Source organism: Motacilla alba, chromosome 20, assembly GCF_015832195.1.
Source record: "Motacilla alba alba isolate MOTALB_02 chromosome 20, Motacilla_alba_V1.0_pri, whole genome shotgun sequence".
NCBI lineage: Eukaryota > Metazoa > Chordata > Aves > Passeriformes > Motacillidae > Motacilla > Motacilla alba.
In genome coordinates this window covers 6,723,181-6,741,375 of record NC_052035.1, presented here as the reverse complement: position 1 = coordinate 6,741,375, position 18,195 = coordinate 6,723,181, and the positions used below count along the sequence as shown (strand labels likewise).

Here is an 18,195-nt window from a genome sequence, read left to right as displayed (position 1 = left end):
CACCTTGGGAATTTAGAGGTTTAATAGAATCACAGAAGGATAACATATATCAGGAGCTTGAGAGAGGCCAGGACCCAAGTGAGGCCCTACGTAACAGCAGCAAGAGGATCCAGCACCTGAGGAGCCAGGAGTGGAGGTCAGGCTGCCCCAAGTGTTTTACAGAGACTGTTTCAATTGTCTCATTCAATCGCCACGGGTGGAAGGAATAATCTAGCTCGATGTCCAAAACCTCCCCACAGGGATTCCAGTTTCCTTTGTTTCTGTTCTATAAATACCCCAGTGTGCAAAGGGTGAATGTAGAGCTGTGAGTGGCAGCTGGGGGGCTTATGTGAGGATCAAGCAACATTTTACCATTGTTAAATGAAGTGCCATGGGCTGGCTCATGCCCATGCCCGGGTGCTCTGGTGTTTCCCCCCTCAAAGCCAGCTCCAACAGGCCTTGCTGGGTGCTGGGGAGGAAGAGGCAGCTCTCCAGCATGGTGTTTCCCCAGCATAGGTGCAGGACAAGGCAAGAGTACAGGGAATTTAGGAAAATCTGTCAGCATGACTCGCCCCAACCAGGCACCAGCTCTGATCTGCTCCCATTTCCCACTGTGTGCCCTGTGCTGGGAGTGGTACAGGAGATGCAGAGACACCGAAATCAGAGCAGGGGCAGGTGTCAGGTTTTGCTGAGCACAAGTCAACCTTTGGCTTCTACCCCCAGTTTTACCCCTGTGATAGTCCCTTGTGATCCTGCCTCAGTAACCATGGGACACTCACTCCAGGCAATAAATCCAGATAATAAGAAAGACAGGATGAAAATTTAGGCACTTGGAATTTTATTTTCTGCTCTGTTATTACCTTTCCTTTCTGTAAAGGAAAGCTTTCCAGGAAGAACATATCTCTAGCTAACTCAGTCCAGGGAAAAGTAATGTAATGACATTCACAATGCTGATTCTAATATTACACTTCTCATCTACTAATCCTCAGTGCTTGGTCTCACAGGAGGAACCTCCCAAGTGTTTACCCAGCCAAATAATTAGCAGTGATACTAAAAAATTAATAGAGAATCAGGAAAATAGTATTTTGTATTAGCTGCTTTCTTATAGGATATTACAGCCCGTAATTAGCAGAGTGATTGTTCTGAAGCCCCACAGGATATGGGTTTGTGAGTCTATGTGCAACACTGTTCCAAGAAAAAGCCACAAGGGATGTATCTACAGGAGAGCTGCAGATAGCCCCGAGCTTGCTGCCTGCCCTGCCTGGTGTTCTGAGGGCTTCAGTGCGTGAAAAAACATGAGAAGCTCAGAAACTGTGGGGTTTTCCTCCGGGCTGTGGTAACACAGTGAGTAAAACAGCAGTGTCAGGAGGACAGCAAATAAGCCAGGACAAGGGGCTGGCTGCAATTGAGCAAAAGAGGATTTAGGATAGACAGGAGAGCATTTTGTGGAGTTATTAAGTGGGTGAAGCACTTGAACAGATTCCTCGTGGAAATTACAAGACCCCTCTTGGAAGATGCCTCTGGTCCTACCTGGCTGGTAGAAGTCTGGGGAGAGCTCCCTGGCCATCATTCTGGCTATGCCTGATTCGTTGTTGGCTGCCTGAGCTGCCTGCTCAGACCCTTCAGCCTTGGCTTTGGCGTGAGCCGTCCTGCAGAGAGAAGAGGGGAGAGCAGTGAGCACCCTCTGAGCCAAGGTCATCCCACTCACACAGCAAACCCTGGCTGCCACCAACACCGAATCAGCCCAGCTGGCATCACAGCACTCGGAATTTGCCCACATGACCCAAAACTCTACACTCAGGCAGAGAAGAGCAGATTTTCAACATGGAAGGGGCCCAGATTCTCAAGGGTAAGTGGAAAGGCTGCGTGTAGGGAACAGGGCAGGTGTATTTGCAAACGTAGCATGTTCACATGTTGCAGTGAGGCAGCAGGCACTGCAGCATGGGCTCAGTGCTGTGCTGCTCAGAGGAAGGGCCAAGGCATCACACAGGCATCGTTGGTGGCTGAACTCTGTGTGTCACCAGCCCTGAGCTGCTGCACCTTGCCAGAGGCAGTGTGCCCCTGCTCAGCACACAGGATGGGTTTTTCCAGAAACTTCTCTCTTGTAGCTCTCCAGCAAACAACATGCCTTGTCTAGGGCTCCTGTACTCGCTGCAGCCTGACAGGCTGATCTCACCAGAGCTATTGTCTCCCTCTCAGCTTGGCTCTCTGAGTCCTTTCCACTCCTTCCCAGCACATCTCCTCCTTGCTCCACAGGGCTGCAGGCTATGGGAGTTATTTTACTGGCCGGCTGTCATATACCTCACATGCCTCATGCTTGGAGCCCTGTGATCTTCTTGCTAAAAGCAGGGATGGCTTTACAGGCCAGCTGCTCACAGTCTGGGAAGGAGCTGACTTCAAACAGCAACGTTGCACCTTAAAAATAAGGGCGGGTGAAGAGCAGTATATTCAGCTGCTTTGTTGCACTTGGGTCTTACTGAGAGCTGCCTTCCCCGTGCTCTCACTGTCAGATTTTCCAAGGCTCCCCATATTCCCTGTTTCATGTACAAATCCACATATTTTTGTGTGATAAGCAGTTAGCATTCCTCAGACTCCAATTCACCCTAATTACAACCTTTAATGTGGTCTTAGGGTATCTGATGAGCCCTTTTCAGATGCAGGTTGGTATCTGGTCATGTTTTAGGACAAAAAAGGAGGAAAGATGCAGTTCTCATTCCTGCAGTGAAAACACTCCAGAGGAATTTTTGGGCTGCTAGTCATGAAATGAGGATTGATTCCTTGCCATTAAACTGAGATGCAGTAGGCAGACAAGACAAGCTGAAGTCTGAACACTCAACAGGTGCAATGAATAGATGATAGAAATGCTGTTTTGAGACCCTTTCAAGGGAGAAGATACACACATATGCCATTCTGAGTAGCTGCAGGGAAAGAACTGAAAGTAGGGCATCAATCCCAACTGATACAGGCAATAGTGTGACTTGACCAGGGGCCAAAACCACTACTCAGGGCCCTGTGATAGAGAAGAGGGTGCAGAGCTCCTGTGGCTCAGCCTGTCCCTCTCTGGGATGGCATCCCATGCTGCTGGAGCCATGATTCACCTCCCTGCGCACACTCACACGCTATCTCCCTGCTTTCTCTGCAGGTTGAGCTGCCTGGGATTGCAGTCATTCTTGGTCTTTTTATCCAAAATTATTACAGCTCCTGAAAAACCCAGAGACATGATGAGGCAGAAACCAGCATTTTTAGGCTGCTTCTTGCAAGCAGGGGGTCTGAGCCAGTTCTGAACAGAGAAAGCACCTCCTTTTTTGGTAGCATATAATCAGCGTGATTAATTCCACTATAATCTGGCAGGGGCCAAGGGGAATGTGTCTGTGCTCTCCATGCCTGGGGGATCAGAGTGGGCTGGGTGTGCTGTGCCTGGGGCACACAGCCTGCCTGGCACCGGCCCCAGGGAAGAGGCTTTCCAAGGGAGGATCCAGCTCTTGATCCTGGCAGGACGTGCTCCAGGCCCTGCCTTTGTCCTGCTGCTCCTGGAGGATGAGATTCACCATCAAGAGATAAAATTCTCCCTTTCAGTTGCTCTCTGAGCCAGGCAGATGCTATCCTGACCAATTCCCAGTCAGACAACCCCACAGCTGGCCCCAGCTGGGGGAGCAGCAGCCAGCTCCTGGCAAGTGCTTTCCTCAAAGTAGCTCCCAAAGAAGTAATCTGGAAGTGCACTAGATGTGGGGTTTGCTGTCACTAGTAAGGACAGAGCTGGACATGTCACCAAGTGGGTGCAGATGGCTCCTGCATGCTCAGCTCTCTCCCAGCACCTGGGGACAACACAAGAGAACAGGGCTCTCTTGTGGAGGGCTGCAAGCAGCACTGCATCCCTTGGTGCCTGGGGATGCTGGAGGTTGAGGTAGCTCCCGGTTATGCTCTTCTTCTGCAGGAGTTTTGCTTTCCTCCAGAGAAGCTGCTGGATGCTATTTGACTGCAACTCCTGCAGAAGGAGAGGTGGCAAGACTAAGAAGATCCAGCCTGGGCTGCAGAGGCTGCAGTGAGGATGCTGTGGGTGGTGGGGAGCTGAGCCATTGCTGTGAGACACCACAGCCCCAAGGGTAGCAGGGCTCTAGAATGAGGGGTGTGAGGGCAGGGACACTCTGGGGCAGCTCCCAGGATGCACACATGGAGCAGTGACAAGAAGCTGAGCAGCACAGCTTTGGCATCCTGCACTGCCCCACGACAGCTCTCACTCTGTGGGACACAGCTGATCTCTGCTCCTGTCCCCCTGCTTGCAAAGTCATCCAGAGGTGTTTGATTTGGCGGGATTATTGTCAACACCGCTGCCCTCTCAAATCTGGCAGCTCCAGCAGAGCACACATCGGCCCAGTTGGCATCCCAGGAGAGCACTGCTCTGCCAGCCAGCCTGGCCCCAGCAGGGATGCTGATGCCCTGTGCTGGGTCCCTCTGTTGCTGAGATCATTTATCTGGCAGTAGCCAGGTGAGGAACGTTTGGCTTTCAGAGACATGGCATGGTGTCTGAAGTTCATCTTCCCTGGCTGAGCTGCCCATGCCCAGGGCACCAAGGGATGCAGTGCTGCTCGCAGCCCTCCAAAAAACCCACACTGAGGGTGTAGTAGCACTGTGACAAAGCCCAGCCTAGAGGAAAAGGTCCAGCCATAACACTAACATCTAGCTGGCCTCGAGTATCCCTGAATTTATTATTTATCTGTGTGGCTGGCAGAGCCTGCGAGCTCAGCACAGAAGAAAACTTGGCTCTGGCAGGAAAGCAGGAGACAAACACCAGTCACCCTGGGAGAGCCCAGTGCATGCAGCACAACAGCCTGTCCCATCCCACAGCCTGGGGTCTGCCAGGAGCGGGAGCTGAGGAAAGAAAAAGCCCAGGGCGGTTTGAGGGTGTCAGGAAGGTGATTTTCAAACCCCAGAAGTGAAATGTGCAAGAAGAAAAATTTCTTCCAAGGTTAAGATCTCAAAAAGCAAAATGAGCTTTCGCAAAAAGGAAATACCAGCCTTGATAAATTTGATGCTATTCAGGCACACTTTGATCAGGGCCACACTTTTTTATTTATTGCTGTTATGTTGTCAGATCCCAGTAACTCTGCAGTAAACGGCCCCTGCAAAAACAAGGTTTGGAGATAGTCTGGAGATAGAGGAGCTCAGCAGGAACTGAAACACAGACCCAGGGGCTTTAGAGCAGCCAGCAGCAGAATCCAAAAGACCCTTTTCAAGGCAGCACTGGAAAATGAGCCACAAACAATAAACATCCAGCTGGAGGAAATAAACACAAAGAGGGACCTTTACAAACCCACACCGGTGCTCCCTGTCCCAAAAGGCAGCGCTGCCAGGATGAGTGCTTCCCAACTGCTCCCTGAGCCATCTCCCTGGGCAGTGCTGTTAAAAATAGCTCCAGTGAATTCTTTGCAAGGAGGAGCAGCAGCTCGGAGCCGAGCTGAGGGGAGGCATGTGGGCAATGTCTGCAGCCCCTGTCCCAGCCCTGCTGCCACTGCCTCCCGGCTGGACCACAGCAGCTGCCGGGCTTCACACCCCAGCAGGACGGGAGGGTTAAATGCATCTGCTGCTTTATTTGCTCCTCTGGCATGGCTCTAATGCTCTAATCGTTTTTGTACTAGTGCAGGACAGAGCACCACTCCTGTCCTTCCTGGCCATCTCCCAGAAACGCTGCCTGAATCATTCCTCCAACTGCTGCTAAAATCCCCCAGGGACACACGAGCCGCAGCTGAGCACCGCGCTAACAGGTGAGGCCCAGCCCCAGCCAGCACCCCGTCTCTTTGGACAGTTTATGTGGTTTTGCACATCCACACCGGATTAGACTGCAAATGAAATTGGAATTAGCAGGGAATACTGCAAATACCAGACAGGGCTGGGGTGCCTGAAGATGCAGCAATGACCTTGCAGCTAGAAACAGGGGAAGAGTTCAGCTCTCTGCCCTCACATTTGCTTATTGGGGGAATGTCAGACCTGTCCAGTGCTGTCCTTCCTTCTCCAGGGTCCCCCTTCTCCCATTGATTCAGCAAACCCTGAGCAAGGACCAACTGAACACCCCTCCAGCCCAACCCATTCTATGATTCTATGATTCTAAGATTCTTACCATTCTTGATATCAGGAGCTGTCTAGAAGACCATTAAACAAAAGTAATTCATCAGCCCGTTCCAGGAAGAGTCTTCTGCTGAACTCCCCTCTCCTGGAAACTGGCTTTTCCACTCCCAGCCAAATCCCTGCTCCAGCATCCAGCAGGAATCATTTTGTCCCTCTGAAGAAACTTAAAATAATTGTTTGTCTTGGCAGGAATGTTTGCAGCACTCAGAAGGGATCAAGGGAAAGCTCAAGAGTGTTTTTTTAAATGGCAACATGGTCCCTTCTGTGCTCACATCATGAAGGGCAAGGGGACACAGACCTGACCAGCACACACCTGGGCTGGGCTTTGGACTGGGACTGGATGACATTTAAAGGCCCCTTCCAGAATTCTATGATTCTACATCCTGACTAGGACAGAACTTTTTGGCTTCTCCATTTGACCCACCGTCTTCATATTTGTGTCACCTCTCTAGCTGGAGCATCCCTTTCTTTCTGCTCAGTCCCAATCCACCCCCTTTGTGTCTCTCCCTCTGCCTCCACATGCACACAGATATCAGCAAAACTCTGCTACCCTCATGTGCCTGTAACCAGCCCACTGAACATCCCTCCTCAGTCCACCTCTCATGCCACTTTCCCTGCCCTCAGTCAAACCCATCCATCCCATCCCACGGCTGTCCTGCCCTGACAGACAGCTGTACCATTCATGTTCCTTTTGCTCTTTTTGCTTCATCACTACATCACACGGAGTACATGTACCCACTCCACTTCCACTCTGACACCCCTGGGGTGCATGAGCCTTTGCTGCTTTATACTATGGGCTCTGCACCTTCAAGGTGTGATCTAAATTGTGAAATAACCATAAATCAGCACAATTTGCATCCTAAAGGAAACACCTCCACACTACTGAAGCAGAAAGCCAAAAAGAGAAACCATCCTGAGTTTGCAGAGCAGCTCAAGAGATGCCCCAGGCTTTTCCCTCTCAATACCAGCACTTAACACAGAAGTGGTAGCACTTTGTACATGCCCAGGATACTTGGCTGGATAAATCAGACCTTTTCTCCTTCCTTCCACAGAAAGGGCATGACCAGGCCATGCAGCCCAGAGAAAAGCATCCTTTTCTGTGCAGTGCTTTAGGAGCACAGGCCTGGCAGAACTCCCTGCCACCTAACAAGCTCAGCCTTTATGATTACTTGGTGAATTTTTAAAATACCGAAATGTTATCCTTAGCTCTAAATAGCTCTGAGCCACTTGCATCTTTCACTGAGGGATACTTCCCTTTGGAACAGTTAAAGTGATATTAATCTTTCAGCAGACAGATCTGCAGCTGTCTTCAGTAAGAGGACAGCCTACTCACCCCAGCCCCACGGACAGGAGGATCTGCCCCATCAGTCTCTGCCAGCCCTGGGAGCCACGCGGGACTGAGTGACCAGCGGTCAGCAGGGCCTGGCTGTGCCACCTGCACAGGAGCCCATGGGCTGTGAGGAGCCCTTGGGGCTGGCACAGCCCACAGCTGCTCTCTGTTTCCCCCACAGCCCCAGGATGCAGCCAGCAGCTGCCCAGAGCTGGCTACAAAGGGAGCAGAGCAAGCCAGAGGCTGCCAGCTCAAAGAGCTGCTGGCACCGGGATGACACCGTGACCCAGGGACAGCGCAGCACGGGCAGGACAGGCAGCTCCTGACTCTGCTGGAGCCTGTCCTGACAGCGCAGCCAGGCTAGGAGCAGCTTGTCAGAGCATCCACAGAGATATTTTTAGGAAAAGGGGGATTTGCAGCTGCCAGCTGGACCCTCTCCTTCTCCCCCGGGTTTTCAGGGCCACTCTGCCGCTCTGGGTGCAGATTGAGTGGAGCCCTGAGGAGCAGGAGCAGGGCCCTCAGAGCAGCTCAGCCTTGGGGCTATGCCCTAATGCCAGTGATTTATTCCAGCTTCCAGGACACCATTACCAAAGGGGCTCAGCAAATGCCCTGGGGACCCTCATTTAATTAGGTACTACTGCAAGATGAAAGCAGCTGGGTTATCCCACTGACTAGTGCATCAAAACATCTTTACAGCACATATGCAGTCAGGGTGCTTCAGCCTTTCCATCCATAAAAAGAATGTGCTTTCCCAGATTGCTGGATCCACCAGCATTAAAATGGGTGAAAAAGTCTGTGTTTTTACTCTAAGAATGTTGGTTTTTTTAACCAAAAGTTTTAGCACCTTCTAAATCAAATGTTTTTCAGATTTCAGTAATCCAAACCAAAAGAGTGAGGAACTGCTGTATCTGTTTTGTGGGGTCTTTTTCCCAGTCAAAAAAAGAAAAGCAGTTTTGTTTTTGTTTTTGTTTTTTTTTAGGAAATTAGGGCATATTTCTTTAAATATTGCATTTGCCCAAAGCCCCAATTACTTATCAAAATCTGAAGTAGGAGCCTTTTTCTCCAAGTCCTGTAGGTCTCTTGAGTTGATGTTAACAGATCTGAGGTCCAGGAAAAAGAGCTGGAGCTGGGAGCTGGGAGGGCACCAGCCCACGTCCCAGTGCCTGCAGCTCCCATGCACCTGTACCCAAGGCTGCTGAGAGCCCAGGCAGATGGGACACCAGGTCCCTGCCAGCCCTCAGTGAAGAATCATCAGGCTTTGCAGGAGAAAAATGAAAAAAACTTGGACTGAGAGAGCCAAAGGGCACAGGCTCAGCACCAGGATAAGCTGAAAAAGATGCCCCTCCTCCAGAAGGGAGGGTTTCTGCAACGCAGGCTTTCTATTTAAATTGGACGTTTTACTTAAATATTATTTCTTTTTCAAGATAAGCCTATTTCACATTCCACTGAAATGAGAATAATCTCTGAGCAAAGGATGGTTGAACTCAATGATTTCAAAGCCCAGCTCCCTGCTGGCTGATTGCAAGCATTTGGATGGGAGTCAGAGCCCTCTCGTTCCACGCAGCAGCAGATCAATTGAACGAGATGCTATCATTTCCCACAGTCATTTTTGCAGATTAAAGTCACACTTCATTTTTCCCTTCATTTTCCCTTTCTGTGTTTGTAAGCTGTTGAGATAAGGAATTCCCACAAGGTCAGAATGAACAGCCCATTAATTCCACTTTCCCTGCCTGGCTGGCTATCTGAATTGTACCCATCCCTAGGGCTGACACCCTGCCATCCCATCTCTGCTGCTCTTGAGGGGATCCCTGCACAACAGAGCCTCACTTGCCTCAACCCTGATAACCCAGGAAGCCCTGGAGAAAGCTGTGTGCTGTCCAGCAGATGCCTCCTCCTTGGGGGAGCTACTGAAAATGCATGTTCCCTCTTACCCTAATAAGGCATGAAAGTGCCTGAGGAAATTCATGTGAGGTGGGTGGAAAGCAGATAAAGCCGTGCAGCCTCCTCTGGAGTCAGAGCACATCCCGTGTAAGGAGCACCGCGGGCCAAAAATGTGTCAGTGCTGGAGCTGCAGCCAGCCTGGATGAGGCTGTTCTGGGAGGGGGCAGGAAGGGGGTGAGGGCATCACACCATCACTCACCCACTGAATCCCTCCAGCCCACAAAGCCTCACACACAGCCCCCCTTTGTGGGGGGACACACTGTGGGTGTCCTGCAGCTGGGGTGGGTGTCCGATCCTGGCTCTGCACCCCAGCACTGGGGCTTGCTGTCCCCATGACAGCAAGCATCACTCACCCACTGAATCCCTCCAGCCCACAAAGCCTCACACACAGCCCCCCTTTGTGGGGGGACACACTGTGGGTGTCCTGCAGCTGGGGTGGGTGTCCGATCCTGGCTCTGCACCCCAGCACTGGGGCTTGCTGTCCCCATGGCCACACCAGATCAGGAGCAGAGAAGAGCTCAGCCAAACCCTAGAGCCTGCACTGCTCCAGTGGATGGCTGGAATGAGGATTAGGCAGAGGTTTGAAAGCAGCAATATTTCTGCAGAGCTGGAGACTGCTGTGCCACCCAGAAAGTGGGAGAGCCCCAGCCCTGGGCTTCAGCTGGTGCAGAAATAGATGCCAGGACAGCAACTGGGTTTCTATTAAGCAAGGGTGATGAAACAGGATTATCCTCTTTATAAACACACCGAGCTCTGTGAAAAACATCTTTACTGGGACAGCAGGACTGAGGAGCATCCCCTCAATGCTGTGTCCTGGCACCCAGCTATAGCAGGGAGCCACGTGGCTGCCCTTGTTTCTCCCTGTCCACTGACTCTCTGAACCCTGTCCACGGAAGTTCCAAGCTGCAGATTCCCATTATGTGGGCTGTGAGCAGCCAGAATGCCCAGCACCAAGGAGCTGTGCTCAGCTCAGGCCACTCCACTGCCTTCAGGTGTGGCTGTACCCTGCTAGAAGTGACCCTTCCACTGCCCCCCATGGGGACATGAGGGGTAGTCCTTGGTCCCCCTGCACCTCCATGCACTTGTCATTTAAGCCCCAGGAGAGCTCAGGCTGTGACATCTGTCATCTTTGGTGTCTGCAGAAATGCTGCTCATAACTCTTGTGTCCCTCCCTGGCAAACAGCAGCCAGTAACCCACCCAGGGCTGGCAAAAGCTCTGCCCGTCTCCTGCCTGCTTCTGCTTCCTAATTACACACCCGTCCCTCACACTCTCACAGGGTGGCCATGAGCATCCTGCCTTCCTCTGGCTTTAGACCTAAAGGTCTGGGAATGTGCTGAACTCCTGCAGTGTCTAATGCCTGTGCCTCTAGCTAAAAGCACATTTTAAAAAAATCCTTTTGCTTCTTTAGAGCAAACCCCAAGTCTGATTCAACAAACCTAAAATCCCAGGTCTGAAATCTGGCCTTGGGGGAAGCTGAGCTGTGCTGTCAGCCCCAGGAGCGCCAAGGCCACCATGGCCACCAGCCCAGCACTGCACTGGACACAAACCATACCTCACCAAAGAGGTGCCTCAGGAAGATACCCCTTTGGCTGCCCACTCTCCCCACCAGCAGCCTAAACCCCCAAGAGCAGTGGGGACGAGGGCAGAGCTGTGCCAAATAAAGCACCTTCCCAGCGGGAGCGCGCAGCCCAGCCCTAGCGGCGTGGGCTGCCCCAGCCCCGGCTCCCAGCTGTCACACTCAGGCCACGCTGATAAAGCCCTGCTCTGCCTGCCCTTATTTAGTCAGGAGCCTCTGCTGACTGCAGCGATTTTGGGACGTCATTTGCACCACGGAGCCGCGTTCCCCAAGGAGACGCTCGCTGCTGCCCGGCCACGCAGCCTGGAAATGCTGAGCGCAGGGAGACAGCGGCGACGCTGCTGGGCACGCAGCCAGCCACAAGAGCCTTGGAAAGTGATACAGGAGCTGCCAAGTGCTCTTGTTATTTGAAGGGAGAGCGAAGATGTGCCCCAAAGTCACGGGTATGGATGGAAAACCAACTTAGGCTCCAAAACCAGGCCACGGCTCACACTGAACAATACCCATGTGTTGGTGGCAGGGAAGCCACATCAATTTAATGCCTGACACTGGAGCTCTGCTGTGCTTCTACACAGCCCGGGCTCACCCTAATGAGCAAACCCCACTGAATCAGGAATTGATGCCCCACACTTCAGAACAGAATACAGAAATTCCTACAGATATCTACTGATATTACATTAAAACAAAAATAAACCCAAAATGTATTCACTCATAGTTGTACTCTCCAGGTATAAACCACACAGGGGCTACAGGGCCAGCCCACGAGTACAAACTGGTGAAGCACAGCAGCCATTATAGCCTCAAATATCTAGCTTTCCTACTGGTCCCATGACATCCAGCAGATGTATCTGAGGTGTTCCTGCCAGGGCATGCACCCTTCAAAGGATCTCAGAGCTTGGCCAGACCCGTGCCTTGCAGGACACATGGCCAAGTCCCTCCATTGATTTTGGTCCAAGTCACTGGGAAGCACAAGCATGTGCAGAAGCAGACCACGTCAGATACTGCTGCAACGGCACAGAGGTGGGATTTGCAGTACTTACACTCATTTTGTCCTTAAAAAGCACCAGAGAGAAGGAAAACCCCTGTAAAAGCTGCCCAGCTACTGAGCACACGGGTTTCAAAAAATCAAAGGTTCCCCCTGCAGACAGTCCTGCCCTTCCTCTTACTTTATTTTATTTAGTTTTATTTTCATCTGTTCTGAAGAGATGAAAGCTGACCATTTTCACACTTCTTCTCCCTGTATTCTGTGGAACCATCCTCCCCACTTGACAGGCAAACACACGCTGCTCCCCAGGCACAAGGAGCATCAAGTACCCGGGGTACTGAGCAGCCTATTCCGTACCAGCCCATGTGCCCAGAAAGCTGCAGGGCAGCTGTGTCACACCTCAGCACAGCTTTGAACCAGCTCACTCATGGCCTGGTGGCAGCTGTCCCCTCCTCACAGTCCTCCAGCTTACTTCAGCTCTGGGAGGTGAAGCCCCAGCTGTGATCCCAGGCTCTCCCCGTGCTTCCCATCCACCCCAACTTTTTTCCAAAGGAGTCCCCAGTCAGGATGGAGGGCAGGAAAGGGGAGGGTGGAGGGACACAGCAGGTGCCTTCACCTGGCGCTGCAGGAACAGCCAGGTCCCAGCTCTGACAGGAATCCCTTGGGATCACTGCAGGACAGGTCCTGGAGCACCAGCAGTACAGGGCAGGGCTGATGAACACCTCATGGTGTGTGTTAAGTGTGTTAACCCCACATCCACCCGTGGCTACCCCTGGGCAGGAGTACAGCTGTGTCTGCCAGCTGCCACAGAGGCTGCATTCCAAGATGACTTTTCTCCTGAGTGAGAGCAGCCTGGGTGAGGAATCACACTCCAGCTTCCATCAACTCCATCCCTCCAGCTGATCCCCAGAGCTGCTGAGGGACGTGCCCAGGGTTTTTTACCCAACATCTGAGCAGCACCAAAGGGCTTTGCATGGGGTGCAGCTGGCTGACCTGGACGGGCTGCTACAGAGAGCATGGCCCCATGCCAAATGATTTCCACTGAAATAATGAAAAACAGAGCTGTTCTCTCAGCTGACAGTGAGATGATGTCCTCAGCTTCTTGCACAACTGGGAAAGCAGCTGGATTGCCAGCCCAGGAGGATTCAGAAGGGAGCTGAGGAGGCCAGGGCAGTGCTGAGGGGGCAGCAGAGGCAGCAGGACAGGCAGTAGCTGGCACTGCCCACAGCTCTGGCTGGAACACCCAAAGTGAAACAGCACTGTTTCACTGGGACAGGAGCTGTGAAGCAGCCTGGTGCCTCAGACACCCTTAGAGAAGAGCATGGGGCAGGGGAGCTTTGGTGACTGCACTGACCATTGTCCCTGGCTGTCACTGCTCTGCTGCCCACAGCTCCCAGGCAGGGCACCCGTCAGTGCTGCTGCCAGCCCCCAGCCGTGCACCCCAGGGCTCGGCACGTGCCTGGGATTCCTGCGGTGCAACTGGCCCGGGCAGCTTCCAGTGCTTGGGCTCGTTTTCCTCGGAATTTCTATCCCTAAAGAGCCTTTTATGGTGCAAAAGGGAGAAATCTGGCCTTCTCCTGGCATTTCACCTCCAGACAGCAGGAGGCTGGATGCTACAGCAGTTTAGTTCTGCAAGGGGCTCCCCCGAGTCCCACAAGCAAATGAAACTCAAACATCCATGTACAACAGCACAGGTGTGCAGAGGAAGCTGGGAATTCGCACAGCCCACCTGCTGTGTCCTGATAATTAGTGCCTAGTAATAATTTTACATACAGAAATATCGTATCTTCCCCAGGAAATGATGGGTGTAGCCTCAAAGACATTTTTTGGGGGTAAGGGACACACTGCCATCTGAGGAGAAATGTAAATGCTCCATCTAGAAAGCTCCACCTCACAGTTATGAGCTCAGGCAATGCTAATGATAGTGCAGACCTTCTATAAACTGTAATAATCCATTTTCACAATCTGTCTGCAATTCTCTGCCCTGGGTGAGGAAATTGAGGCAAGGTTCAAGGCCAAAGCAAAAGCTGTGGCAGAGCTGGGGTTTAAACTAAGGACCTTCTTCAGGAAAAATGATGTAGATTTACTCTCTACCCCAAATCTGACGTGAAAGGAGAAGGGAGGAGAGCACAAGCCAGATTTACAGAAGGCATCAGGTAGAGAGAGCAGCTCTGCCCTGAGCAAGACACACCAGGAATAAACACTGGTGGCAACGCTGAGTTACTGTTTACAGCCTGAATTCCCCTCTCCCAGCGGGTCCAGCTCAGCTGGAAGCTGTGCTGCAGGAACAGGACGGGGGTTCCACACTGCCAGCGAGCACAGCCATCCCCTCCCTGCCCAGCAGCCACACCACTGCAGGGTCTGCTGGCTGAGGGCTCCCTGGAGGAAACCAGCTTCCACATCTTATTTCCTCCAGCTCCAAGGTTTCCTTAATAGGAAATTATTCCCTGGCTGCACTGGGGAGGGATGCAGTCCCCCGCCAGGGCAGCGGGCGCATTCCAGCCCCTGACTGAAAACACTGCAGAGCCGCTTTTGATCCAAAGTGTAAATAGTGTATAATAAAAAGAGGTTTGTGTAAACCAGCCAAGCTCTTGGGGAGCAGTGTTTGCAGCTCCAGCCTCCTTATTCACGCCGTAACCACACGCTCTTCCCAGGCACGGCAAAGCTGGTGTTGGGCTGAGCCTGCCCTGCCAGAAGGATCCAGGGCCCCACGCCACCCCAGCCTGTTATTTTTATCCTAGCTGGCCCTGCATGGAGCTTCACTTGCAATCCTGCTGGGTTTTCTCCACCAGTCCCTGAAGCAACTGGGTTTTGATTAAAAAAAAAAAAAAATCAATCGTGCTCCCCACAAAAGTTTGGAGAAGAAATGTCTGCCAGGAGAGTAAAGTGGGGGTTTCTCCAAGCAGTGGAATGGGCTTTGGGAATATGTGTCCTCCTTGCTTATTTCCCTCCTCTAGTTGATAATGAAGTAACTGATAATTAAACAGGAATGAAAGGAGTGAGACAGGACAGCCATGGAGTCACAGCCACTGCCCAGCAGCTGAGCAAAGCCTGTGCAGGGTGAGGTTTTCTTGGTGAGGTCAGGTGAAACATCAAGGACTGTTACGACCACATTTCCCCAAGGAAGAGGAGTGAAGGCTCCCAGATCTCTGTTCTCTGCCAGGTCAGCTCTGAGACTGGCAGGAATGCTGCAGGAGGAGTGTGCTGCCAACACAGCTCGGACGCAGGCAGGGATGTGAGCTGGAGGAGGAGAATTTCCCATGCCCTTTCCAGGCAGACCCTGAAGCCACTCTTATTTCCTCTCTCCTCCATCCCAGGAGGGACAGTGGAGCAATTACACTCAGCTGCTAAAATTGACAACCCTAACGCATCCCACAGACTTCCCCCAGAGCCACACTGGGGGCTCCAGGGCCAAACTGTGTTCTGCTGCAGCCCCAGTTTGTCTGGGACACGTCTGGCTGCTCATGAGCCCGTTGGAGTTATCACCACCAAGCCCTCTGTTTCTCAGGCTGCCCCATCAGTGCCCAGCAGCTCTGACAGCCTGGCACAGCACCAGGATGCTCCCCATCCTGCTGAGAGCCAGGGCTGGTAACAATTCCCGCTGTTCAGCACCTCCCCTCTGGACCAGGGCTGCAGGGGGACAGGAGAGGGGACGAGAAAAAGGACAGCTCCCGAACACATGGGAGGGCACCATCCCCACGGGAACCTGCGCGCTGGAGCTCCAAGCACCCACCTGGATGCCGCAATCTCCGACTTCTGCCGGGCAATGGCCGCGGCCCTCTGAGCCCCCTCCACGCTCCTGTCCACCTTCTGCCGGATCTTGGCGCTCTTGAGCGGTATCACCCGCTTCTTCATGCCCTTGACCAGGACATTGTGGCGGTACTTGCCCTCCTCCTTCTTGCCGTCGGGCAGCGTGGTGCAGCCGTAGCCGTGCCGCAGGTTGTCCAGCCACTCTCCCTCGTACTTGAGCCCGCTGGAGCGCTCGCTGACGCCGAAGCCGGCGCGTTTGTCGTTCTTCCACTCGCCCATGTAGGTCTCCGTGGTGGTGGCGTCGATGTCGGACTCGAAGGGGGTGTACTCCTCGCCCTCGGCGCCCTCGCCCAGGCTGACGGTGGAGGTGGCGTCGCTGGCGGCCGAGCTGATCCCGCTCTCGCTCTTGAGGAAGCTGACGCGGCTCTTCTGGCTGGCCAGGGATGACTTGGACTCGGACTTCTTCAGCTTGCCCAGCAAGGAGCCCCTGCGGAAGAGCCCCCCTTTCTTGGCCTTGCCGGCCTCCGCGTCGGCGTAGAGGCTGAGCGCGAAGCCGCCGCGGGTGATGGTGGGCGAGAGGGGCAGGCTCTCGGCGTTGGCGGCGGGCGAGTCCTGCTGCGGCAGGGTGCCGTTGCTGTGCTCGCTGCGCAGGGAGGACAGCGAGGTGCGCAGCGGGGAGCGCACCACGGAGGCCATGCCGTAGGGCACGCTCTGGCGCACGCCGTAGCCGTGCCGCATGCCGTTGGTGAACTGGCCCTGGTACGTGCCTGCGGAGACAAGACGGGCGCCGTGAGAAAGCGGCTGGCTCCTGGCGCGGCGAAGGGAGCCGAGCTGAGGGGCTGCTCACCCGCGGGCAAAAGCATCGGTGCCCAGGGAGCCGGGGACGCCAGCCCAAGAGCCGCTGCTGGCGGGTGACAGCCGGTTGAAAAGGGACTGAGGCACCGGGGGACACTTTGCAGACCCAAAGCCACCTACTGTACGGGATCTGGATTTTCATCCAGAGAAGGGAGCGAAGGCAGCCCCCAGGGCTGGAGTTGGGGCTGTGCAGAGGGTGGCAGCAGCCCCAGCGGGCAGGTGAGCTGCAGGGGCACATCTGCCCTTGGCTTGGTGGCAGTCCATTTCAGCCTGTTCTGCAGTCTGTCCCTTGCAGGCTGCCAGGACCACCTCTAGACCCCTGAGTCAGGATCCCACATGTCCATGAACTGCCCTGGTGCCTGAAGCCCCATCTCCTTGGCGCTGACTTACGGCTTCTCCGAGTTCCCAAGATCAAGGCCTGTGCCACACTGCACAAAGCAAGAGATGGGCAAAAAAGGGAGGAGAGAAGCAGCTCTGTGTGGGGTTCCTTCAGCTCTGCCCCAGAAAGCAGCACCCCACCCCACGCCTCCAGACCCAGCTCGAGTGGGCAGATGGTGTCATATGATGGGAGACACAGAAAGGATCGTGTTCACCATGGCCAGGGCTGCTCCTTGGGTACAGGACCCTGCTAAGAACCAGCAGGACTGGGGCACTTCTCCTTTCCACATCCCCTGATCCCAAAGGTGAGCACATTTGCAGGTCCAGCAGAGTGGAGACCCGCATTCTGACTTTTCTCACCAGGATGTCAAAAGACTTAAATTAGCTGCATCAGAGGCCTCACAAAAAGAGCTCCTAGGAAGGGCAGGAGACTGGTGGGGCAGCAGGCAGCCTTCACCCACAGCTCCCGCCATGCCAGCACAGGGAAGGTCAGAGCATCCCTGAGCCCTGTGGATTGGGATGGGATGGGATGAGCCTGTGATGGGCCATCTTCCCAGCCTGGCTCTCATCAGTCTATAGATGCAGTTGCCTCAGAAACCAGCAAACCACCCAAAACAAAGGCAGCATTCCGCTCTGCTCCTGGCATTACAGGACCTGGAGTGGGCCACCCCAGAGCAGCACCCTGTGGAGCAGAGGCTGCCAGCAGCTCCCTCAGCCTGGGGCACAGGCAGAGGGTGATGGGGGAGCACAAATGCCTTTGGAAAGGCCCCTCTATTCCTTTACTCTCCCAGGTGCTGCTTCATGTAAGCAAAGGGTCAGCTGTGCTGGGGGCATTTTCACAAACATCTGTCCTAAACCTGGTTTGCAAAAAGCAGTGACCCACCAGAAGACACATGATTTTGGGAGAACAGGCACTCCCAGGGTCCTGGGGAGGCTCAGCCAGGCCTGGGCTGAGATGGAAGGGGGTGACCCATCTTCAAGGCATTAATCTCCCCCCCAGACACTATTACTGAGCCCAGGGATGACCCCGCTCCCCAAGGAGCAAATCCAGTTCCTTCTTTGGCGATCGTGGGAGTGCATATTTTACAGTCTCCCAGGCCACTTCTGCAGCATAATCTCTCCTCCCAAGCTTCAGGTTTCGTTGAAATCCTCTTTGGACCTGCCTGTGGAGTGTTAACTTACAGTGCTGAGGGCCAGGAAAGACAAGAAGTGCCCGAGTGAGCAGCAGCTGCTGCCCTGGGTGAGCTGCTCCCAGCCAGCCCCTGCCCACCCTGTGA

At 53.6% G+C, this 18,195-nt stretch overlaps 1 protein-coding gene across 1 annotated transcript in view; it reads right to left on the bottom strand.

Moving 5' to 3' along the window:
• The window catches only part of JPH2 (junctophilin 2), a 31,600-nt gene that overhangs the window by 7,264 nt on the left and 6,141 nt on the right, over window positions 1-18,195 (bottom strand). Inside the window, exons 2-3 of the mRNA XM_038159155.1 lie at window positions 15,669-16,452; window positions 1,510-1,628 (exon numbers count right to left, since the gene is read on the bottom strand). Of these exons, the coding sequence (XP_038015083.1) occupies window positions 1,510-1,628; window positions 15,669-16,452 (903 nt within the window). The remainder of the gene's footprint in view (window positions 1-1,509; window positions 1,629-15,668; window positions 16,453-18,195) is intronic.